At 46.5% G+C, this 24,560-nt stretch overlaps 1 protein-coding gene across 4 annotated transcripts in view; it reads left to right on the top strand.

The window, feature by feature from the left end:
- LOC126989611 (uncharacterized) overlaps positions 1–24,560 on the top strand; it is an 82,401-nt gene that overhangs the window by 50,304 nt on the left and 7,537 nt on the right. For 2 of the 4 annotated variants that reach the window (XR_007743522.1, XR_007743521.1), the window contains exons 4-6: positions 6,437–6,544; positions 8,336–8,467; positions 12,276–12,312. Coding sequence is in view for 1 of the 4 variants with exons in the window: in XM_050848223.1 (XP_050704180.1) it covers positions 6,437–6,544; positions 8,336–8,467 (240 nt within the window). In the remaining 3 variants the exon portion in view is untranslated. Of the gene's footprint in view, positions 1–6,436; positions 6,545–8,335; positions 8,468–12,275; positions 12,313–12,394; positions 12,626–24,560 lie in introns of all 4 variants that reach the window. The other 2 variants (XR_007743523.1, XM_050848223.1) reach the window with 2 other exon arrangements.

A 24,560-nucleotide genomic window follows, 5' to 3' on the forward strand; every position in this document is an offset into this window, starting at 1 on the left:
GTTGGCTGCAATATTTTCTTCATATCTACGCTTTGCCTGATGCACTAATCTTTTTACTCGTCGCCTTGCATCATTGTAAAGTCTAATGTTTTCGGGCGTGCTTTGGTCTTTTTTTAACCTGACTGAGTGTTTAATTTCGCTATTAAACCACGGTGGACTTTTATTAGTGTTAATTCGCTTCTCGCACAAGGGTACAAATGTGTCCTGCTGAGTGAGTAAGTGATTTTTAAAGTTTAGCCAGGCGTCCTCTGCATTGCCGTCATCTGATAGTTGCATATCTATTAGTTTTCGTCAGATTTCTACGAAGTTGGCTCTTTTGAAATTGGGCACCTTAACTTTATTTTCAGTCACCGATGTTTGAGCTCTAATGTCAACGCGCACTAGTTTATGATCGCAGGAACCGAGGTGTTCTCCTACCGTGACATTACTGACTAGGTTATCTTGGGTCGCTATAACAAGGTCAAGTATGTTATTTTGTCGAGTTGGTTCAGAAACCATTTGGCTTAGATAATTTTCCTCTAGAAATTCGATCATTCTATGGGACTCACCTTCTGTACCCGACAGTGTCGCCCAGTCGATATGGGGGAGGTTAAAGTCTCCTAGTATCAGTGAGTCGCTGTTATTAAGTGACTGCCTTAAGACGCTGTACATTTCAAGATCGCCATCAAGTGATTGCCCCGGAGGCCTGTAAGTGACAGATATATTTAAATTGACTTTTGCAATGTTTACTCCCCCCTTCCTCCTTCCCCCCTGTGTCAATTCCCTCCCCCTTCCCCCCTTCCTCCTTCCCCCCTGTGTCAGTTCCCTCCCCCTTCCGCCCTTCCTCCTTCCCCCCTGTGTCAATTCCCTCCCCCTTCCCCTTCCTCCTTCCCCTGTGTCAATTCCTCCCCTTCCCCCTGTGTCAATTCCTCCCCTTCCCCTTCCTCCTTCCCCCTGTGTCAATTCCTCCCCTTCCCCCTTCCTCCTTCCCCCCTGTGTCAATTCCCTTCCTCCTTCCCCCCTGTGTCAATTCCCTCCCCCGTCTCCCCTTCCTCCTTCCCCCTGTGTCAATTCCTCCCCTTCCCCCTTCCTCCTTTCCCCTGTGTCAATTCCTCCCCTTCCCCCTTCCTCCTTCCCCCTGTGTCAATTCCTCCCCTTCCCCGTTCCTCCTTCCCCCTGTGTCAATTCCTCCTCCTTCCCCTTCCTCCTTCCCCCTGTGTGTTAGTTCCTCCCCTTCCCCCTTCCTCCTTCCCCCTGTTTCAATTCCTCCCCTTCCCCCCTTCCTCCTTCCCCCCTGTGTTAATTCCCTCCCCCTTGCCCCCTTCCTCCTTAGCCCCTGTGTCAGTTCCCTCCCCCTTCCGCCCTTCCTCCTTCCCCCCTGTGTCAATTCCCTCCCCCTTCCCCCCTTCCTCCTTCCCCCTTGTGTCAATTCCCTATCCATTCCCCTGTGTCAATTCCTCCCCTTCCCCTTCCTCCTTCCCCCTGTGTCAAATCCTCCCCTTCCCCTTCCTCCTTCCCCCTGTGTCAATTCCTCCCCTTCCCCTTCCTCCTTCCCCCCTGTGTCAATTCCTCCCCTTCCCCCTTCCTCCTTCCCCTGTGTCAATTCCTCCCCTTCCCCCTTCCTTCTTCCCCCTGTGTCAGTTCCTCCCCTTCCCCTTCCTCCTTATCCCCTGTGTCAATTCCCTCCCCTTCCCCTTCCTCCTTCCCCTGTGTCAATTCCTCCCCTTCCCCCCTTCCTCCTTCCCCCTGTGTTAGTTCCCTCCCCCCTTCCTTCCCCCAGTGTCAATTCCTCCCCTTCCCCCTTCCTCCTTCCCCCTGTGTCAATTCCTCCCCTTCCCCCTTCCTCCTTCCCCCTGTGTCAATTCCCTCCCCTTCCCCTTCTTCCCCCCTGTGTCAGTTCCCTCACCCTTCCCCTTCCTCCTTCCCCCATGTGTCAGTTCCCTCCCCCTTCATCCCTTCCTCCTTCCCCCCTGTGTCAATTCCTCCCCTTCCCCTTCCTCCTTCCCCCTGTGTTAATTCCTCCCCTTCCCCCTTCCTCCTTCCCCCTGTGTCAATTCCTCCCCTTCCCCCTTCCTCCTTCCCCCTGTGTCAATTCCCTCATCCTTCCCCCTTCCTCCTTCCCCCTGTGTCAATTCCTCCCCTTCCCCCCTTCCTCCTTCCCCGTGTGTCAATTCCTCCCCTTCCCCTTCCTCCTTCCCCCTGTGTCAATTCCTTCCCCTTCCCCTTCCTCCTTCCCCCCTGTGTTGGTTCCCTCCCCTTCCTCCTTCCCCCATGTGTCAGTTCCCTCCCCCTTCACCCCTTCCTCCTTCCCCTGTGTCAATTCCTCCCCTTCCCCATCCTCCTTACCCCTGTGTCAATTCCTTCCCATTCCCCTTCCTCCTTCACCCTGTGTCAATTCCTCCCCTTCCCCTTCCTCCTTCCCCCCTGTGTCAATTCCCTCCCCTTCCCCCATCCTCCTTACCCCTGTGTCAGTTCCTCCCCATTCCCCTTCCTCCTTCCCCCTGTGTCAATTCCTCCCCTTCCCCTTCCTCCTTCCCCACTGCGTCAGTTCCCTCCCCTTCCCCCTTCCTCCTTCCCCCTGTGTCAATTCCCTCCCCTTCCCCCTTCCTCCTTCCCCCTGTGTCAATTCCTCCCCTTCCCCCCTTCCTCCTTCCCCCTGTGTCAATTCCCTCCCCTTCCCCCTTCCTCCTTCCCCCTGTGTCAATTCCTCCCCTTCCCCTTCCTCCTTCCCCCTGTGTTAATTCCTCCCCTTCCCCCTTCCTCCTTCCCCCTGTGTCAATTCCTCCCCTTCCCCCTTCCTCCTTCCCCCTGTGTCAATTCCTCCCCTTCCCCCTTCCTCCTTCCCCCTGTGTTAGTTCCTCCCCTTCCTCCTTCCCCCAGTGTCAATTCCCTCCCCTTCCCCCTTCCTCCTTCCCCCTGTGTCAATTCCTCCCCTTCCCCCTTCCTCCTTCCCCCCTGTGTCAATTCCTCCCCTTCCCCCCCTTCTTCCCCTGTGTCAGTTCCTCACCCTTACCCCTTCCTCCTTCCCCTGTGTCAGTTCCTCCCCTTCCCCCTTCCTCCTTCCCCCCCTGTGTCAATTCCTCCCCTTCCCCCTTCCTCCTTCCCCCTGTGTTAATTCCTCCCCTTCCCCCTTCCTCCTTCCCCCTGTGTCAATTCCTCCCCTTCCCCCCTCCTTCCCCCTGTGTCAATTCCCTCATCCTTCCCCCTTCCTCCTTCCCCTGTGTCAATTCCTCCCCTTCCCCCTTCCTCCTTCCCCGTGTGTCAATTCCTCCCCTTCCCCCTTCCTCCTTCCCCCTGTGTCAATTCCTTCCCCTTCCCCTTCCTCCTTCCCCTGTGTTAGTTCCTCCCCTTACTCCTTCCCCTGTCAATTCCCTCCCCTTTCCCCCTTCCTCCTTCCCCCTGTGTCAATTCCTCCCCCTTCCCCCATCCTCCTTACCCCTGTGTCATTCCTTCCCATTCCCCCTTCCTCCTTCACCCCTGTGTCAATTCCTCCCCTTCCCCTTCCTCCTTCCCCTGTGTCAATTCCTCCCCTTCCCCCATCCTCCTTACCCCTGTGTCAATTCCCTCCCCATTCCCCTTCCTCCTTCCCCCTGTGTCAATTCCTCCCCTTCCCCTTCCTCCTTCCCCACTGCGTCAGTTCCTCCCCTTCCCCCTTCCTCCTTCCCCCTGTGTCAATTCCTCCCCTTCCCCTTCCTCCTTCCCCCTGTGTCAATTCCCTCCCCTTTCCCCTTCCTCCTTCCCCCTGTGTCAATTCCTCCCCTTCCCCCTTCCTCCTTCCCCCTGTGTCAATTCCTCCCCTTCCCCTTCCTCCTTCCCCTGTGTTAATTCCTCCCCTTCCCCTTCCTCCTTCCCCTGTGTCAATTCCTCCCCTTCCCCCTTCCTCCTTCCCCCTGTGTCAATTCCTCCCCTTCCCCCTTCCTCCTTCCCCCTGTGTTAGTTCCTCCCCTTTCCCCCCTTCCTCCTTCACCCCTGTGTCAATTCCTCCCCTTCCCCCTTCCTCCTTCCCCTGTGTTAGTTCCTCCCCCTTCCCCCTTCCTCATTCCCCTGTGTCAGTTCCTCCCCTTCCCCTTCCTCCTTCCCCTTGTGTTAGCTCACTCCCCTTCCCCTCTTCCTCATTCCCCCTGTGTCAATTCCTCCCCTTCCCCCTGTGTTAGTTCCTCCCCTTCCCCCTTCCTCCTTCCCCCTGTGTTAGTTCACTCCATTTCCCCTTCCTCCTTCCCCCTGTGTCAATTCCTCCCCTTCCCCCCTTCCTCCTTCCCCTGTGTCAATTCCTCCCCTTCCCCCTTCCTCCTTCCCCCCTGTGTCAATTCCTCCCCTTCCCCCTTCCTCCTTCCCCCTGTGTCAATTCCTCTCCTTCCCCCTTCCTCCTTCCCCCCTGTGTCAATTCCCTCCACCTTCCCCCTCCTTCCCCCTGTGTCAATTCCTCCCCTTCCCCTTCCTCCTTCCCCCTGTTTCAATTCCTCCCCTTCCCCCTTCCTCCTTCCCCCTGTGTCAATTCCTCCCCTTCCCCTTCCTCCTTCCCCCTGTGTTAATTCCTCCCCTTCCCCCTTCCTCCTTCCCCCCTGTCAATTCGCTCCCCTTCCCCCTCCTCCTTCCCCTGTGTCAATTCCTCCCCTTCCCCTTCCTCCTTCCCCTGTGTCAATTCCTCCCCTTCCCCCTTCCTCCTTCCCCCTGTGTCAATTCCTCCCCTTCCCCCCTTCCTCCTTCACCCCTGTGTCAATTCCTCCCCTTCCCCTTCCTCCTTCCCCCTGTGTCAATTCCTCCCCTTCCCCCTTCCTCCTTCCCCCTGTGCTAGTTCCTCCCCTTCCCCCCTTCCTCCTTCCCCCCTGTGTCAAGTCACGCCCCCTTCCCCCCGTCCTCCGTCCCCCCTGTGTAAATTCCCTCCCCCTTCCCCCCTTCCTCCTTCCCCCCTGTGTTAGTTCCCTCCCCCTTCCCCCCTTCCTTCTTCCCCCCTGACAGTTCCTCCCCTTCCCCTTCCTCCTTCCCCCTGTGTCAATTCCTCCCCTTCCCCCTTCCTCCTTCCCCCAGTGTCAATTCCTCCCCTTCCCCCCTGTGTCAATTCCTCCCCTTCCCCCTTCCTCCTTCCCCCTGTGTCAATTCCTCCCCTTCCCCCTTCCTCCTTCCCCCTGTGTCAATTCCTCCCCTTCCCCCTTTCCTCCTTCCCCCTGTGTCAATTCCTCCCCTTCCCCATTCCTTCCTTCCCCTGTGTCAATTCCTCCCCTTCCCCCTTCCTCCTTCCCCCTGTGTCAATTCCTCCCCTTCCCCCTTCCTCCTTCCCCCTGTGTCAATTCCTCCCCCTTCCTCTCTTCCTCCTTCCCCCTGTGTCAATTCCTCCCCTTCCCCTTCCTCCTTCCCCCCTGTGACAGTTCCCTCCCTAGTCTCGACGATGGGGTCTGTGTGGTCTGATTTTCTATGTAAATTCTCTCTCTCTCTCTCTCTCTCTCTCTCTCTCTCTCTCTCTCTCTCTCTCTCTCCTCTATACATCTTAGAAATAGCCTAGTCCACGCTGTCGTTTTCTCTAACTCCTCATTTCTTTTCGTTTTCTATATGTTTTTCAGGGTAAACTTTGTAATGTATTATCTTAAGTTGTACAATTATTAGAGAAATCAGTGTATATTTGATGTCGACACCCTCATAATTAAAGATATTGTCTACAGTGATGATTATGGAAGTGTTTTTAATAGTTTTGGCCTAAAAACAGAAGGAAATGAGCCAAGTACGACAATTTCGTTAGCTTAGACAATTTAGTTAGGCGCTAACTATCTACCCCAACAAGCGTGAAAACACTTCCTCAATATAATTTAAACCCGTAAAAACAGTAATCACATTTTCTTCAAGCATTTCCCGCCATTAAAACATACATAGAACACAAAATAAGGAACAAAATAACACAACACGATACAGGTAACAGGTCAAAGAAGAAGAAGAGGAAGACAAGATGGCCGCCGACCTCTCCTTTCCAGGCAAACACACTATTTTACCGTTTTCTCTACTTGTAAAGCCTGACGGAGGTGTCTGAGGCGGTATATCATGTGGTAATGGTTCTCCACGCCTTTAGAAACCCACAGTAACCGCCGGAGACCAAGAGAACACGGAGAAAACAGGGAGTGGAGATTGTGGGCGGATTTTTCGTGTTTATTAGTGTGTCAGGCACGTCACTCACGGCTGTGCTTTATGGCGTGTGTGCGGGGCTGTGTGCGTGTGTGAAGGCCTGTGTGCGTGTGTGAAGGCTTGTGTGCGTGTTTTGGAGGGCGTGTGTGCGTGTGTGCAAAACTCTAGAATGACACCCGCACTGCCTTACCCAACGGCCCTTTCCCTCACACACACGCACACAGTCTTGTTTCCATGTGTACAGTATGATATATAGTGTCCCTGTCTTTCCTTACAACATGGTGGACAGCACACAGTTATTGCCTACACTACTAAACATTTCAATGTCACTTATTTTGTTCGGCAGGCTCAAACTCCATCCTGGAGCTCCAGAAGAGGCACTCTGGACTGGGGCCCAAGCAGCGGTGGACTCTCAACAACAACAACAACAACAACAACTCTGTCAAGTAACCCAGTAAGTCAAGTCTTGGTTCAGTCTGCTTGTGTCTGGATGCCTCCTGTTACCTTCACCAAAATGGCATAGATTTGAATTTACAGATAAAAAAATACAAATTAATTTAATGTTTCCTACTTGCATGGTGTTAGTGTGATTGTTAGTAAGTTTATGTGAGCAAGGCGGGGCTTCGTGGTGCAGTGGTTAGCACACTCGGCTCACAACCGAGAGAGCCCGGGCTCGATTCCCCGGAGTGGAAAAAATTGGGCGGCTTTTCCGATACCCTACACTCCTGTCCACCCAGCAGTGTACCAGGTATTAATCGGAGGTTGTGTCCCATCTCCTGGAGTCTATTCCCTTCTCCTATAATTCCTTCCCCTTCTGTCTCTCTCCGGCATATGACCACAGATGTTGTGCCCAACTTTTTATGTGAGCAATGCAACAAGCTCTTCCACATTTGTGTGTGTCAAGGTTTACTGCCTCAGCTGATGAGGGAGGAGTTGGCTTGAGGGCAACAGAGGAACTTGTAATAAGTGTGTCTCCTCATGACCAGTGACATGTTTACACAAACGCAATAACTGAGAACAGTGACCTGCAAGGCGTGGCGTGGGTCCTGCCTGCTTGGGGTACTGTCCCGTCATACCCCTTTCGTGTACGGTTAACCCGGTAGCAGCGACGGGCCAAATTTGTGGCTTTACCGTGTAGCAGCGACGGGCCAAATTTGTGGTTTTACCGTGTAGCAGTGACGGGCCAAATTTGTGGCTTTACCGTGTAGCAGCGACGGGCCAAATTTGTGGCTTTACCGTGTAGCAGCGACGGGCCAAATTTGTGGCTTTACCGTGTAGCAGCGACGGGCCAAATTTATGCCATGATATAAACCCCCCGAAATAGATGATGCATAAACTGATCACAAATGCATTGATATATATTATGAAATGGTTTGTGAGAGTGATGATTTTTTCTCATTTTTCTCACTTAGAGGGACCATTAAGAAACATGGTCCCCGCTGCTACTGGGTTAAAACATTAGCCTCCTTGGCCGTTCCATTAGGGCGCCACAACGCTCCGTGACGCATCGCTGGGGTCCAGGGGGTTAAGGAAGGAGCCTCGCTGCTTTCAGGGGTGTGTGCATACACACAGTCTCCCCTGGGGTGGTCACAGTGTGGTGGAGAGCCATGTTTTTTCAGCGCTTTGGACTGGTGTAATATAGCGGTATAGATTTGGCTTCATAATGCAGATTTTTTGGTGTTTTGTGATTGTCTTTTGGGTGTTTTGTGGGCCTGAGGAATGTGTCGCCCCCTGGCACACAGCCCAGCGGGGGTGTGCTTACATAAACATTTTTGTGTCATATAAATTTTGTTTCTATTTTCTGGAAGTGTTTCTTTACTGCACTGCATTCAGGGACCAAAAAAGTATTACCTTGTCTAGAGGCAACACTGTCCCCAGAACATGACCCGTGGGACACTGGTGGACAAAAATGTTTCTTTCTGGGAGATTTTGGTGCTTTTAAATAATGGCCCACCTGTTTGTTGACCCCTTCTCCACCCTTAGAAGGTTTGCCGTAAAAATGCTGGGTGCCGCCCTCTGACCTAACCTGACAAAACCACACGTCTTTACTCCAAAAAATCATCTGTTCTTCCTTACAAATGAGACATTATTATTATTATTATCTGAGTGAGCGAGGTCATTCTTTGTTATTTTATGCCAGAAGCTGTTGCCTTTCATGTATTTAGCTTGGGTGTTTTGGTGCCAATCTGTGCCATTACAGTCTGAAGGAGCTCAGTGGTTGTTGACACAGTTTTTTATGATGCAGAGAGAGGAGGAAGAGAATGGACAATTTACAACAATATGCACAGACAACAAGAAGAAGAAGAAGAAGAAGAAGAAGAGCAAGAAGATGAGGAGGAGGAAGAGAATGGAAGAGAAGGAGCAGCACACACTATTGGTGAGTGTTGAGTTTATTTTTTCCTTGTTTCCTCCTCCTGCTTGTTGTTGTTGTTGTTGTCTTTTTTCTTGTGTGTGTTGTGTCCCTCCTGGTGACAGTTCCTCCTGTGTGTCCAGCAGCTGTCCCCTGCTGATGGCTTACACTTTCTTCCACCGAGGACTACCCCAGCAGCTTACCTAAGGACATGGAAACAAAAAAATACATAACAAATACCTCATTACACACACACACACACACACACACACTATGAATATGAGTATATGTTTGAGTCTGTGAGTGTGTGTGTGTGTGTGTGTGTGTGTATTTACCTAGTTGTAATTTTACAGGCCTGGGCTTACGCTGGTGTGGTCCCGTCTCCGTATCTATAATTATCCAACTTTCCCCTGCACACTCTTTGCCGATACTATTTCTTCACTTAGTCTGTTCCAAAGCTCTATATTTCTTTGTGGGAAGCTATATTTCTTTATGTCTCTTGAGCATCTTCCCTTCCTCAACTTTTTACTATGTCCTCTAGTATTCCTGCTGGAAGGTTCCTCTCTTAGTAGCAATTTATCGTTATCTACTTCTTCCATTTTACTCAATAGCCTATATATTTGTATTAGGTCTCCTCTTTGTTCTTGTGTTGCTAAGTCCATTTCCTTGAGTCTCTTTTCATATGTCAGTCCCTCCAGTTCTGGAACCATTTTGTGTGTGTGTGTGTGTGTGTGTGTTTATGAGATTAATTTGTTCCTGAATTTAGTTCCCAAAGCAAAAGATCATAAACCCAAACAAATTTCCCCATTTCAATTAATGTTGTTTCCATTAATGTGTCCCCAAAACTATCCCCCAAATGAGCGCCCTAATCCTTCACAATGGTGCCAGGGCCATGCTCAAGCTGTTTCTTTACAAGATATTTGCCAAAAGCGCTTCCTGGCTCAAGGCCCCTCATAGTAAGCTTGCTGTATCTGTAGACTCTTAATGCAAACTCTTTTCAAAGGCAAAAAAAGGAGATTATTGGGTTTGTAATGAGTCTTTTTTTCACATTGACTGTACAGAGGCAGCCCGGGCAGAGGGGTCATAAAACTCCCCCTGGAAATGGCCAAGCTCCCCAAGGCTCAGTCATGGGAAGGCAACAAGATATCATAAGCATTCACCACACCATACTGTGAACCTGTTACATATATGTAGTGGTGGGTCATAGTGTTGGTTCCTGCCAGTCATCCTATATGACCCGTGCCTAGCCCGTCTGTGTTTAACAGCCACTTTTACTTATGGTTTAGTGTTTATAGCTGTGCCATTTTTATCACATGATTTTTATATGAAGAAGCATTCCACAGTAAGTAGCAGGCTGGCCCGGCACTTTCTCACTCAAGGGAGACACTAAGGAGCTGCCCATTTTCACTTTTTGGTTTATTTATGCCTGACCAACAAGACACCACAGGCTTAACCCCTTTACTACGGCCGGGCCAAAACGGCGCCATATCCGGGCTGGACACGCGCAAATTTCAAACGTCGCTTCTGTTTATAACAAGTTTTCAGCCATAAACTCAACATAATCATCATGTATTATATATAAAACATGCAGAATTAAATGGTGCACATAAAGAAACATAGATTATTTGATAATTTTGAGATGTAAGCATAATTTGCCAAGGCTTTCCTAGGTGTTGTGGGCATTTCCAGGGTAGTTTTGTGACCCTTCCTCTGTACCGTGAACCTAAGGAAACACACATTTGACAAGGCATTCCTAGGAGTTGTGGGCATTTCCAGGGTAGTTTGTGACCCTTCCTCTGTACCGTGAACCTAGGGAAACACACATTTGACAAGGCTTTCCTAGGAGTTGTGGGCATTTTCAGGGGTAGTTTGTGACCCTTCCTCTGTACTGTGAACCTAAGGAAACACACATTTGACAAGGCTTTCCTAGGAGTTGTGGGCATTTCAGGGGTAGTTTGTGACCCTTCCTCTGTACCGTGAACCTAAGGAAACACACATTTGACAAGCCTTTCCTAGGAGCTGTGGGCATTTCAGGGGTAGTTTTGTGACCCTTCCTCTGTACCGTGAACCTAAGGAAACAAACATTTGACAAGGCCTTCCTAGGAGTTGTGGGCATTTCAGGGGTAGTTTGACCCTTCCTCTTTACCATGAACCCGAGGAAACACACATTTGAGAAGGCTTTCGTAGGAGTTGTGGGCATTTCAGGAGTAGTTGTGACCCTTCCTCTGTACCGTGAACCCGAGGAAACACATTTGACAAGGCTTTCGTAGGAGTTGTGGGCATTTCCAGGGGTAGTTTTGTGACCCTGGTGGTAGTGTGACCCTTCCTCTGTACCGTGAACCTAAGGAAGCACATATTTGGCAAGGCTTTCCTAGGAGTTGTGGGCATTTCCAGGGGTAGTTTTGTGGCCCTGGTGGTAGTGTGACCCTTCCTCTGTACTTTGAACCTAGGGAAACACACATTTGGCAAGGCTTTCCTTGGAGTTGAGGGCCTCCAGCAGGCGTCCCGAGTCAGCATTTCACTCATCTCGCCGCTGTCTCGACACTTTTCCCTTGAACATCTGGCGACACTACCGCCTCACACCACCCCTTCGCTCGACCATCCCGACATAATTAATAAATTCATATAATCCGATAATGCCTACATACATATCTACCACATTAATCTATCTTTCGTCACGGAGCCGGAACAGCGGCTACACCATCCCTTCCCTTCCCTTCCCTTCCTTTCCCTTCCCATCCATTCCCATCCCTTCCCATCCCTTCCTTTCCCTTCCCTTCCTTTCTCTTCCCATCCCTTCCTTTCCCTTCCCATCCCTTCCTTTCCCTTCTGATCCCTTCCTTTCCCTAGCCTTTCCTTCCCTTCCTTAGCCCTCTCTTCCCATCCCTTCCCTTCCATCCCATCCCTTCCCTTCCTATCCCTTCCCATCCCTTCTCTTCCCTTCCCAGCCCATCCCTTCCCATCCCTTCCTTTCCCTTCCCATCCCTTCCTTTCCTTCCCCATCCCTTCCCATCCCTTCCCTTCCCTTCCCATCCCATCCCTTCCTTTCCCATCCCATCCCTTCCTGTCCCTTCTCTCCCCTTTCCATCCCTTCCCTTCACATCCCTTTTTCTTTCCTTCCCTTCCCCTCCCTTTTTCTTTCCTTCCCTTCCCCTCCCTTCCCTTCCCATCCCTTCCCTTCACTTTCCTTCCCTTCCTTAACCCTCTCTTCCACTCCTTTCCCATCCCTTCCTTTCCCATCCCTTCCCTTCCCTTCCCCTCCATTCCCATCCCCTCCCTTCCCTTCCCTCTACTTTCCTTCCCTTCCTTAACCCTCTCTTCCCCTCCCTTCCTATCCCTTCCCTTCCCTTCACATCTCTCTCTCTCTCTCTCTCTCTCTCTCTCTCTCTCTCTCTCTCTCTCTCTCTCTCTCTCTCTCTCTCTCTCTCTCTCTCTCTCTCTCTCACATTGATTTCCTTACATTTAGGAGGGTGCGTTTAGACCAAGCGAGTCTCATTGCGTTAAGATATTTGATGCGATGATTCACTCTGTTTACAGCGACTACCTCAAGAGTCAAGTCATTGACCCATTTGATTTCATGGAGAATGTTTTTGTTTATTTTTTTATCAGTTTATCTTATGTATTTTTGTTTTCCATTGGTCTTTTTTTTTTTCTTTTCTTTTCTTTTCTATTGGGGCGACACATGAGCTAGGTTTTGGGAGACAGGTCAGGTCATGTTGCAGACTTGTGATACTGGGCCAGACTGCACGCTGAAGTAGCACCCAATTTATAATGCTATATATATATATCAAAGTGTGGTAATGTTTACACAGTTAACACCAAACTTGATTTCCAGACACTAGGAACTGAAGGAGATGAGGAGGGACAGAGCGGTGAGTGTTAACTAATTCTTCTCTTATTCCTACATTAATTTCCTTTCTATTGGTGTTTCTTTTCTTCTCTCCATCCTGTTAGCTCCCACCATGGAGGCTTAATGTGTTGAAATGGTTCCAGCGTAGCTATCAGTAAACAACACCGTCACAATGGATAAGACACGGCCCGAAGCATGACCTCTCACCCGGGTAGCCACCAGGTTTTGACAGCACGAGAATGACAGGTTGATGTCAAGGCAGTGAATGGCATCATGTCCACTCCACCAACTATACCTCCACAGCACACACACCCTTGCCACCTTGTTTGCCGTAGGTATGGCCTGATTAGGGCTGGTGGCCTAGAGACAGATATTTCATTATTAAAGCAGAGGAGGGAAAGGGGGAGTATACATAGGAATACATAGGAAGAACAGACACCTGCTGGACTATGGCGGGAGGAGGGAGTGAGAGCAGAAGGAAAAACAGGTCATCTCCCATAGCTCCCTTCTTTCCCTTCCTTCCCATGGGTGGGGGAGTGGCACACTGATAGGCTACTTTGTCATTATGTCATAAGTATTCAAGCTATTTTTCTTTCTTTAGTAATACAATCGTCCCTCAAATAGCACAGTTTCCAATAGTTCGGATTTGGTTTTATGTGGATTTTTTAAGAAGATTTTTAAGGAGCAGGAAATTTTAAAATCCTAAAAGATCTTCCACGACAATCCATATAAAACTGAAACCAAACTATTGGAAACTGTACTATTTGAGGGACGATTGTAGTGATTTTTTTCCCCAGCCCTCACACCTTATATCAGTCCCAGAGCTGGCAGTTTTCTTTTGTAATAGCCTACATAGACAAGCTCAGGAGAGAGGGACTTGTACCAAACAGATCATACTCTATGTCTTTTCAAATGTCTGTGTTGTCTCATTTATGTAAAGCCTGTGTCAATGAAAGAATGGTATGGCATGAGTATCACAGTGTTAGCCTACCAGCATCAACACCCACGTGATCTAATATGGAGCAGTGGCTAGAAGGCCTCACACAGCTGTTCATCCTTCCTGTGTAGATGGTTGATGAACAGTTGTACCTGGGGAAGGTAAACTGAGGCAATTCTGGCCTTCCTATCGGCCCATATCCCAGGGTTCAAACCTAACACAGGCCCAGAGATGATGAGCGGATTTACGTGCACTAAATTATTGAAATACCTTTTAGTTGCCCTTACAAAGCTTTGTGATGAGGTGAACTACAGGCATTTAAAATAGTGAGGTCACTAGTGTAATTTCGTTGGAATTTTTTGGGGATTTTGTAAACTATACATTTTTGGAATGCTTACAAGTCAAGGAATCTCATAAACAATGTTGCCAAAATTAATTAGGTCACCTTGGCGGCCATCTTGGATGTTGAAAATGGCCGACTTCTGAAATGCAATTTTCAATTGAGAGACTTCAGCACAGCTAAGTTTGGCTATTTTTTCTTTAATTTGCTTTGTCATAATATAAATGTAGTCTTTAGATATGATTTAAAACATGAAGTAGCAGAAATTAGCATTTTTAGGCATTTTATTAAGGAACATTATGGTAATAAATGTGTTACAAAACCGAAAACTACTTGTTCCATGTTGGCATTATTTTTCATAACCTACATACAATGTGAAACTAGAAACACATCAGCACCATACATTCTAAAGTGTTAAATATTATTTACATACAATTTGTGACACTAAGTGATAGTATTACAGTAGTCTAATCAGAGGTAAGCACCAGGTGTTTCCACGCAACAATTGCAATTTCAAGTAGCAGCAGAAGTATGCAAGGTAATACATTTAAGCATTGAGTGATCATAGAAAGAATTAAAGAAACAGCAGCTAAAACTGCCACAATTAATCTGTATTATTGTCTTTAGGCAATATATATCATGGTCTCTCAATCATCATCTGTATCATCATCATCGTCACTCTCCGAGTCAATGAGATTAGATGAAACATCCTTTGAATCTTGGTCATTTTGGCAGTCACTTGTGCACTGACATATTTCAGTGCAAGGAAGGTTCACTGCAGCACAAGAGCACCTTTTAGTTGAGCAGTTTGTCTTGCAAAGACATCTTACCATTTCCAGAATGGCTTCTGGTGCTGGCAGAAGTTCTGTTGTAAGCGGTTGCAGTTGCCCATCCTTGGTTCTGCAATATCCGTTACCCAAAGGCTCTGGTAGGCTCTGTTGGGCAACAGAAGCTTGACCCCACACTCTGGCTTGTATCTTTGCTCGCAGTATATGTTGTTTAAGTGCACCAATGGTAGGTGGCAGCTTTTCACTGTCTGCCATATTCTTGCAGAAAAGGTACCACCGGAGATCTGGGATGTTCGTGATGTCCGACTTCTTCGGCTTGTAAGCATGACACACAAATTTCTCCAGGATAGAAATCTGTTCTTCTGTGACTTCATCTGGTTCAGAGAGCTGTTGCAGAGCTTTCCAGATCTCCTCTGGTGCCTGAAGGAAAATGTTCAGCCATGTCACTTTACCGATTCCAGAAAACCGGCTGGTGTTGTCAGTACCAGTAAATGCATGGAACGCTGGAAGAGCTTTAGCACGGGATGCACCCAAAAATGTCCACATAGAACCTATCTGCAGTACTCCAGATTTCATGGTAATTGATGTGCTGTTCAGGAGAATATCATAATGTCCTATCAGAAGGACAAGCACATCTGTGTCAGGTGAAAAAACCATGAGTTCCGTGTTGGGTGAACTGCGGCGTGACGCAAGGACTGCTTGATGGATGAGCAGTGTGTCTGCTTCTTCATGATTGTTGTCTTCACACTCCATCCTTATGTTGGCTTTGGTCCTTCCTATAAAGAAATACAAACACAACACACTGTAAGTGTTTTGTTGAAAATAGTTAAATATATTAGATATTGTATGCTAAAAATAACAAGCTTTATTGTAAGTTCATTTACCTGCTGCGGACACAATGACCACCTTCGGGGAGCTCGCAGCATATTCGATGATCTTGTCAGCTAGGTACTCCGTAAGGTGTTTCTTCGTCTTGTAGTGTGAAAGGAACTTGTTCATTGTAATGTTCTTGATATTTGTTTCATCTTTGATCTGGTACTCAACTGGAAGCTGACCCAGGTTTCTTCTTTCTCTGGTTCGTTGTTTCAGAGACTCAGGCTTGTAGGTGTCAAATACTACGATTATTTCATCGTAGTCACATGCAAGACCCATCACTCTGTCGTAGTACCACCTGCTAAGATCTCCTACGGTCTCCATAGTTGGTGGTTTCTTCGTAAGGTTATGGAGAATCACCATGCCATCCACAAGAGCAATCCTGTGATGATGCTTCTGGCTGGTGCCTGACTCTTGTTCTGCTCCTGCTGCTTCTAGGTTCTCTGTTTCGGCATTCTCCTCAACAAGCTTCTCAAGTCGGTGTATTAGCTTTGATTTGTCAGTGCATGGAAGAATTTCTCCATCGCTGGCAAAAAGTGCTCTTGGCACCTGAGTGAACTCATAGGTACCGATTGCTTTCTTTTGATCAATGTCTCGTGATCTTGACAGGACAAGCAGGCGTCTGTACAGGTCTTTGGTTTCTTTGAGCTCTATACTTGTGTTTTGAAGTTTGATGATTGAAATTTGGTTATTTGAGGTGAAGGTCTTTAACTTCTCTTTCTTCACAGTGGCCCACAGACGGACATCACCATTTATTCTATCTGCAACGAAGTCCTCGTACAGCTTCTGCCCAATTGAGTCTGCATGTAGGATGTCGTGAACATGTTCCTGTGGTATGCATCCACCAGTAATTATGTTGTATAGTTGATCGCCTTCACCTCTGACTGGGTTCCCATGACTCAGTATTGTAGCCTTGATGCTATCAACAGCGGCGTGGTCCCTTTGTATGCTGCTTTGTGTGACCCCAGGATGTTCAGTTCTGGTGGTGTCCGTTGTGTTGAACTGGTCTTTGAACTTAATTGAGAGGCAAGACAGTTCTGCAGCAGCCATGAAGAATCTCTGCCTTGCATTAGCATTGTTTGAGATTCCAGTCAACCCAGAGTGAACCTTCATTTGTCTGTTGATGTGTTCACAGGCATGGTCAGCACCTACAGATACAAATGGAATTGCACTCCTGGTGACAGACACATTGCCACTGGCAAGTTCCGACCAGGTGTTGGGGTGGTTTGTCTTGAGATCTTTCATGTCCCCAATATAGCATGGCCAAAGTCTCTTGTACTTGATGCGGTCGAAGGCAAAGAATAACTTGCTCAGTGACTCTGCAGCTTCCAGGTGCAACTCCCAATCAGCATTTCGAGAAGCCGCAATGAAGTGAAGGATGGCCTCTACTCTGCAGAGGTAGTTGGTGATGAAGGCGAACATGACATTTTTGCACTTGGTTTTCTTCCATGTCTCGAATGCTTGTTCAAAGGATTCTTTGGCCATGATATCCTGCAGTGAACTATTTGCTTGTTTGACAGATTCTTCTTTGACTGACTTGTCCTTGTGGCAACATGCTGATGTGACCTGTTCTGTTGCCTGGTCAAATGTAGCCTTGAGCTGTGGGTATTCGTTGAAGAATTCCTCAAGGATTAATTCTTAGAAGGCAATGTAGGTGTAGATATGAGCTGTCAGGCAGCGTTTGTAGTGTGAGCAACTCAGAATCTGCCTTGTTGTTGCAGTACCATACAGGCCAGCCTCGATCCAAGCATCATCAATCCCTGAATTTTCAATTGAAGATCCCAAAGCTCTCAAAGCAGCCATGACAGCATGGAGCTCTCCCAGTCTTGGTACTGTTGACTTCTTCAGATCTGGTCGAGCATCCAACAATTGTACCACTTTTTCGTAGAGTGCCATGTCAAAGGTGATGACAGTCGGGTGATCATCTCCTACTGTAAACTTCCTGATTGCATTTGCTTGTTTCAGCACAGTGAGGAGGGTTGACCATTCATGGGCCACTTCAGGCATGAGGGGCAGAGCTCCAATTTGCGTCAGTGGCAGGCTGTTTGATGTCAGAGAATTGTATCCGGCCCAACAAGGAATTTTACAAGGTCCTCCTGCTAACCTTGATAATACACAGGCAATGATCCAGGACATCTGCTTCCTTTGATGTACAGTGTTGATTCCTTCCTCGTTTACCACAAACTCTTTCTCTCTCTTGTTTTGCACTGGCTTGGGCTTTTCGCAGTGTTCAATTTGTAAATGGTATGGCTGAACTGTTTGGCTACTAGTATGCTTGATACTGAGTGATGGAGCAACTGTCTCTCCAAGTGCATCACGTTTTTGATAGACCGCAACTATGGTACCATGTGTAGTACACTTGCCATCTGGGGTGTCCTCGGAGAAGTCAATGTTGTCTGCTGCTAAGAACACAAACGAACCTTTCTTGAGGAAGGGAGGTATATAGAGACCCCCAAAATTCTTGGTGTTTTCCACAACAGCATTGGCCAGGGCAGTCTCCAGTTGTAGTGTGCGTCCATGAGACACGCACAATCCTTGCCTGTTGAGCAGCTCCAACAACTTTTTACTCCTGGTGTCACTGTGAAGTGAAAGCGCTAGTCCGACCACTTGGGGATTCTCTTTTGTTCGGTGCTGCCTAAAGGTGCCTGACCCTGAAGGCTTGTACTGGACCTGCCTGTCTGTCTTCAACCCAAACATCATGTTTTGGCTCATAGTTAGTGCTAACCGGTCTGTGATCCCTGTTCTTGCTTCAGTTGCTAGATGTTCCACAGGCCCAGTCAGAACCCATCTCATCAGGCTGTACAATTCAGCTGGGACACATGTTGTATCACTTGATACCGGTATGTCATCATTATCTGTGACACTTTCCTTGTTGAAGTAGACAATACTCTGGCGAATGATCTGGGCTGCCTTGAAGACTGTTTTCATATTGTCCATGCTGCCAGCATCTATTATCATTGAATGAACATTATCTTCTTGACAGGCTGTTGGGTTGTATAGCACTGCTGATTTCCTACGATCTTTTTGCAGTACTGATGTCACAGCTGGGAGTTCAGTCAGAATATATTCTTTTAACCATTTTCGACTGAAGGTGGGGCAATGCTGTGCCATGACATCCCCAAGCATGTTCTTGTACACTGTCTCTACGTCTCCCATTGAGATTACAGCCTTTTGTCGTGTCTTCACTTCAACCAAGTTTGTTATTTCAACCATGCTTGCTGCTTGAAGTGGGTGGACGTATGGACCACTTCGGTCTGACACTTCTCTTAAGGAATGAAACACGTTGCTTCTCCAGCATCCTTTGTGGTATTGAACATCAATTGCATGTGCATCTGTAGGGGAGATAGAAGTATTCAGTCTTGTTACCAGGGCTGGATTCCCAGACTTCTCCACAGCTGACCTTAGTTGTTTCCCTGTCTCTGACGTACAAACCCTGAAGATCTGCTCTCCTGTGTCTTCTTGGCAGAAAAAGCACAAATCCTTCTCCAGGGGAGCTGTCTTGGATCTTGTGAACTTGGCCGGCCGCTCAGATGGCTGTTCAATCTCTTCACTCTTTCTTTTTCTCCCACGCTTCTTGGTGGCTGAAGCCGCACTCACAGCTTGTTCATTGCGTTCCCTGGCCCTCTCGATCCGACTCCTGTTTGTTGCCTCCTGATAACAGCTTCGGTGCCATATTGCACCCTGCTCACTCAATGTATCTCTGGTAACATCTTTGAGTCTTCGCTCGATTTCCACATACTGTCCATCATTGCAAGTGGCTCTTTCTCTGACTGCATTCAAGCATGTCACATAAGAACCTAGTCGTGGTTTTAGTACCAAAGGACCTTCTTTTTTGTCACCACGTTGACAAAGAATACACAGTCTCCAGTTAATTGGATCCCCCATCCTTTACTTCTTCACATGGCTTGCTCAGAAGAGGCACAGTGTTCATTGCAGCTCAAATTAGACCTGTAAAGAAAAAAAAAATCAAAGTTGTTTTTTTTGGTCATATTTCATCATAATCAGTACAGCTAAAACAAAATTAATAAGTATATAAGAGAAAAATAAGATTTTGTGGTCGCCATAATAGAAATCCAAAATGGCCGCCAAAATGACCTCGAAAATTCTGGCAACATTGGTTTTTGCATTCTTTGTAATGTTAGCTTTCTAAAAGTGTATAGTTTATAAAATCCCCCAAAAAATCCAACGAACTTATATCTCAGAACATATCAGACCTCACTAAAAGGCCGCCTCAGTTTGCTGGAATGACCAATACTTAAGCTGCTGCTGCATGTCATATTGTCAGTACAAACTGGCATGTTTGGGGTTTATATAAGGTGTGAGGGCTTTTTTAATGTTTTTTGACTTTGAAAATGCATACTAAAATAAACTACAATTCCATCTTATAGAGAAAAGCCTTTGCAGCACGACAGAAACTTAAGGCTATAGTTCTTGCCTACAACACCAAGCTTACTAAGACCTGAGGAATGCATATAAATAGCCACGAAGCTTTTGTTACTGTTTCCCAAGATTCTGACTAACTTCTTGCACTAGTGAAAGGAATTTAAGGCTATAGTACATTACATTGATCCATTATTTCTCTCACACTGTTTTCTCCCCTCTGTATCTTCCCGTAAATCTCACCATCAAATTTATATCCATGTTTTCTTGTCATCTTGTCATAAAGCTTATCTATCTAAGGTGTTCCACATCAGAAGGGACAACTTTTCTCCCCAAGTTCAGAGAAAGGGAAGGAAATGAGCAAGGGAAGGAGGGAGGGAGGGAGGAAAGTGAGCAAGGAAGGAAGGGCGGAAAGGGCTGGAGAGAACATAAGAACGTAAGGAGTCTGCAAGAGACCGGTTGGCCTACACAAGGCAGCTCCTGTACACTCCACTCCACCTTACCTCACCATCCATGGCCTTATCTAACCTCTTCTTGAATGTATCTACGGTATTGGCACCCACAACATGGCTCGCAAGCCTGTTCCATTCATCCACCACTCTACTGGTGAACCAATTCTTGCCTATGTCTTTGTTGAATCTGAATTTGTCTAACTTAAAACCATTGCCATGTGAAGGCATGTGTCCTACCTGGCTCTTTCACTCTCAAAATTTTATTGACATCCCCTTTATTAAATCCCTTCATCCATTTATAGACTTCGATCAAGTCTCCTCGCAACCTTCGCCTTTCTAGCGAGTGTAGATTTAAATGCTTCAGCCTGTCTTCATAATGCAAGTTTCTCACCCCCTGAATCATCTTTGTCATCCTCCTATGAACAGATTCTAACATCTTGATATCCATTCTATAGTAGGGGGACCAGAACTGAACTGCATAATCGAGATGAGGCCTAACTAGTGCTAAGTAAAGTTTGAGGATGACTTCAGCGCTCCTATTGCTTACGATCCTTGAGATGAAACCAAGTACTCTGTTTCCCCGATTTTTAGCCTGAATGCATTGAGCCCTAGGACGGAGGTCAGCGCTCACTAGGACTCCTAAGTCTCTCTCACGCCCAGACCTGTGCACACACACACACACACACACACACACACACACACACTGAGAACAAAATATTACTAAAAAACAAGACATGAACAAACTCTAGGAAAAAACACAAACTTTTGCAAACAACACTCCCACACACTTTCTACTCTACCTCCTCCTTATGCTGTCCAAATTCCTGATGCAAGAGTCAACCACTATCTGTACTCTTTCATCCCTTTCTCTAGTCAACTCTGCAAAAGCTTTGTCTGTTTTGTTTCTTTCCTATGACTTGAACGCTTTCTAGAAGGGAGGATCGAGACTTTTTTTTTCATTTTACGTGTTTTTTTGTATTTATTTAGAAAGCAATTATGTTTCTTCTATCTAGTAATGCATTTCAAGTCTATTTTATCACTTTATATATCATCTATGGCCATTTTTTTCTATTACTTCACTTTCTCATTTACTTTTCACTGTCTATTATTGCATCTATTAGTCATATCTGTTCTGTTTATCTAGGTGGTGATATTGTCTTGGCATGTCAGTTAAAATATTCCCACATTCTTTCGCCTCACAACACCTATTCCCAAAGGCCACAAGTCTGGTTCAAATAAGTATTGTTCACAGTCAAGGTACAGAAGCCTGGTCAGTCTATCACTGGGCTAATGGTACTATCGATGCCAACACCCACAGCAGCCTCTCCGGAAGCCTTACATAGTGTGGGTGTGTGAGCTCCAAAATGTTGGAGACTATGGGGCAGAATTATGTCACGAAAATGGTCCAGCCTCAGCTTTCCATTTGAAGGACGAGGAGGCTGTGAGGTGAGGCGTGGGAACATTGTCTGAGTGGCTGACTGACTGATGGACTGGCTGACAAAGAATAACTGACTGACTGACTGACTGACTCGACTACGCAATGGTCTGAAAACTGCGTAGGTAACTTTGTGGCTCTCCGACCCTCCCTTCCCTGCCCACACACACACACAAACACACACACACACACACTAGTAAAATTAAAGGGAATGAAATAAAGAGAGAGAGAGAGAGAGAGAGAGAGAGAGAGAGAGAAGGGGGGGAGAGGGTGGAAAAACACACACAAACAGTATTATCTTATGAGACTTGCTTCCTCCTCCTCCTCCTCCTCCTTCTCTCCTCCTCAAGTTTAAGAAGCGTGAAGTAAGTTCTGCCTCATTAAGACATACAATACAGAAAAGAGGAGGAGGAGGAGGAGGACATGAGGTACAAGGAGGAATTCACTTGCTTAAGATTATTAAAGTCGTATACATAACTCTCTCTCTCTCTCTCTCTCTCTCTCTCTCTCTCTCTCTTGCACTATTCCTCCCATTTTTCATATATTCCATAATAATAATAATAGTAGTAATAGTAATAATAATAATAATAATAATAATAATAATAACACATTTTACAAGTTTCTCTTCTCTTCTCTTCCTCTTCCTCCTTCTTATTCTTTTCTTCCTCCTCCTCCATGTCTTCCTCCTCCCCTCTTCTTGTCAATACTATCTACTATTTATCTATCTATCCATCTATCTCCATCAATCAACTATTACTTTTTCTCCTTCCTATTTCTTCAATCATTCCATCTATCCATCTTCCTTTATCAACAGTTCCTTCTTCCTCCTCCTATTCTTTCCTCCTCCTCCTCTTCCTCTTCCTTTCCTTCCCTTCTCTTTCCCATCAACACATTCTGCCCTCAACCATATTAGGGAAGCCTTTCGTGTGTGTGTGTGTGTGTGTGTGTGTGTGTGTGTGTGTCCTTCCCCATCAACACATTCTGCCCTCAACCATATTAGGGAAGCCTTTCGTGTGTGTGTGTGTGTGTGTGTGTGTGTGTGTTTTCCCTTTATCCCGTTTCCTTGTAGCCGTCTCTGATTTTCGTATTATATTTTTCTTTTCTTTTTTCTATTTTTTTTTCTTTTTCTTCCTTTTATTTTTTTGGTTTTCTTCATGTTTTGTGTTATTTATTTCCCTTCTTTTTTTATTTCTTGTGTTTCCCTTTTCTTCTTTCTTTCCTCCTCCTCCTCCTCTTCCTCCTTCTTTCACATCCTCTCCACTTCATCTTCATTTTCCTCCACACCTTTTCCTCCTCCTCCTCCTCCTCCTCCTCCTCCTCCTCTCATTCCTGGTATTGTTATGAACGGCAGGAAGACGGGGGGGGGTTAGGGAGGAGGAGGAGGAGGAAGAAGTAGTGTCAGGCTCAGAGAGAGGTTCGTGAAGAAGCGGAAGGAACGAAGATGAGGAGGAGAAGAAGAGGAGGAGGAGGACGTAAAGGAGAAGTACGTAGGCAGAAGTGAGAAATATGGATGTCGATGTAATGAATGAGGAGGAGGAGGAGGAAGAGGAAGAAAGAAAATGAGAGGAGAAAGAAGAGGAGGAGGAGGAGGAAAAAATAATGAAGGATAATGAAGGATCTGGGACAAGAAAGAAAATGAGAGGAGAAAGAAGAGGAGGAGGAGGAGGAAGAGGAAGAAAGAAAATGAGAGGAGAAAGAAGAGGAGGAGGAAAAAATAATGAAAGATAACGAAGGATCTGGGACAAGAAAGAAAATGAGAGGAGAAAGAAGAGGAGGAGGAGGAGGAAAAATAAAAGAAAGATAACATAGGATCTGGGACAAGAAAGAAAATGAGAGGAGAAAGAAGAGGAGGAGGAGGAGGAAAAAATAATGAAAGATAACGAAGGATCTGGGACAAGAAAGAAAATGAGAGGAGAAAGAAGAGGAGGAGGAGGAGGAAGAAATAATGAAGGACCTGGGACAAGAAAGAAAATGAGAGGAGAAAGAAGAGGAGGAGGAGGAGGAAGAAATAATGAAGGATAACAAAGGATCTGGGACAAGAAAGAAAATGAGAGGAGAAAGAAGAGGAGGAGGAGGAGGAGAAAGACACAGAAGAGGAAAGAATGAAGGAAGAGGAGGAAAGGAATGATCAAAAGAAAAGAAGAGGATGCTTGTCAGATCATACTCTATGTCTTTTCAAATGTCTGTGTTGTCTCGTTTATGTAAAGCCTGTGTCAATGAAAGAATGGTATGGCATGAGTATCACAGTATTAGCCTACCAGCATCAACACCCATGTGATCTAATATGCCTTTGTTGAGCAGTGGTTAGAAGGCCTGGCTGGCCACGACTGCCAGGGCCAGGGTTGGAATCCTCCTCACATCCTCCGCTGCGTGTCGAGTAAATCTAACTCCCCCAACCCAACTTGACGTAGCCCCCTCCCAACACCCCTCATTGCACCCTGAGGCGGCTGCAAGAAACTCGCTAACCCTTCAAAAATCACCAGCGGCCTTGCTAGCAGTTTGCAGCGCACATAATATGCAGTTCAAAATGCATAGAACAGTGATGTCTAAGCAAGTGAAACATTTGAAACATTTGAAACATTTATTAATAGCCTATTAGGTACAGTTACATAATATGTTGTATGTATTGTTAGAGGCCAGCCTTTATATAAGCATAAGCTGCTGCTGGAGCAATGTTAAATATTAGCAGAGAAAGGCCAGGGACAGGGAAGGCAGGGCAAGGTTAGGAGTGCCATGGTTAGCGTCATGTATCCTGGCACTGAAAAGACCAAGGGAGGAGAATAAAGCTTGGGAAGGGAATTGTAGGAAGAAAAGAAGGCAAAGAGGGAGAGAGAACATGAAGGGAAAAATACCTAATAAAAGAACAGGAAAGAAAAAAAAGCTTGAAGGAAATATATTAACCCGTACAGTGTGGTCTTTTATAGGGCTCATGCCAGGTGGAACTTTTTCATATTTTTTTATTTGACCCTAAAAATGTACAAAAAATTACAAATTATTTCATATATATATATATATATATATATATATATATATATATATATATATATATATATATATATATATAT

Source organism: Eriocheir sinensis, unplaced genomic scaffold (assembly GCF_024679095.1).
Source record: "Eriocheir sinensis breed Jianghai 21 unplaced genomic scaffold, ASM2467909v1 Scaffold1236, whole genome shotgun sequence".
NCBI classification, from domain to species: Eukaryota; Metazoa; Arthropoda; class Malacostraca; order Decapoda; family Varunidae; genus Eriocheir; species Eriocheir sinensis.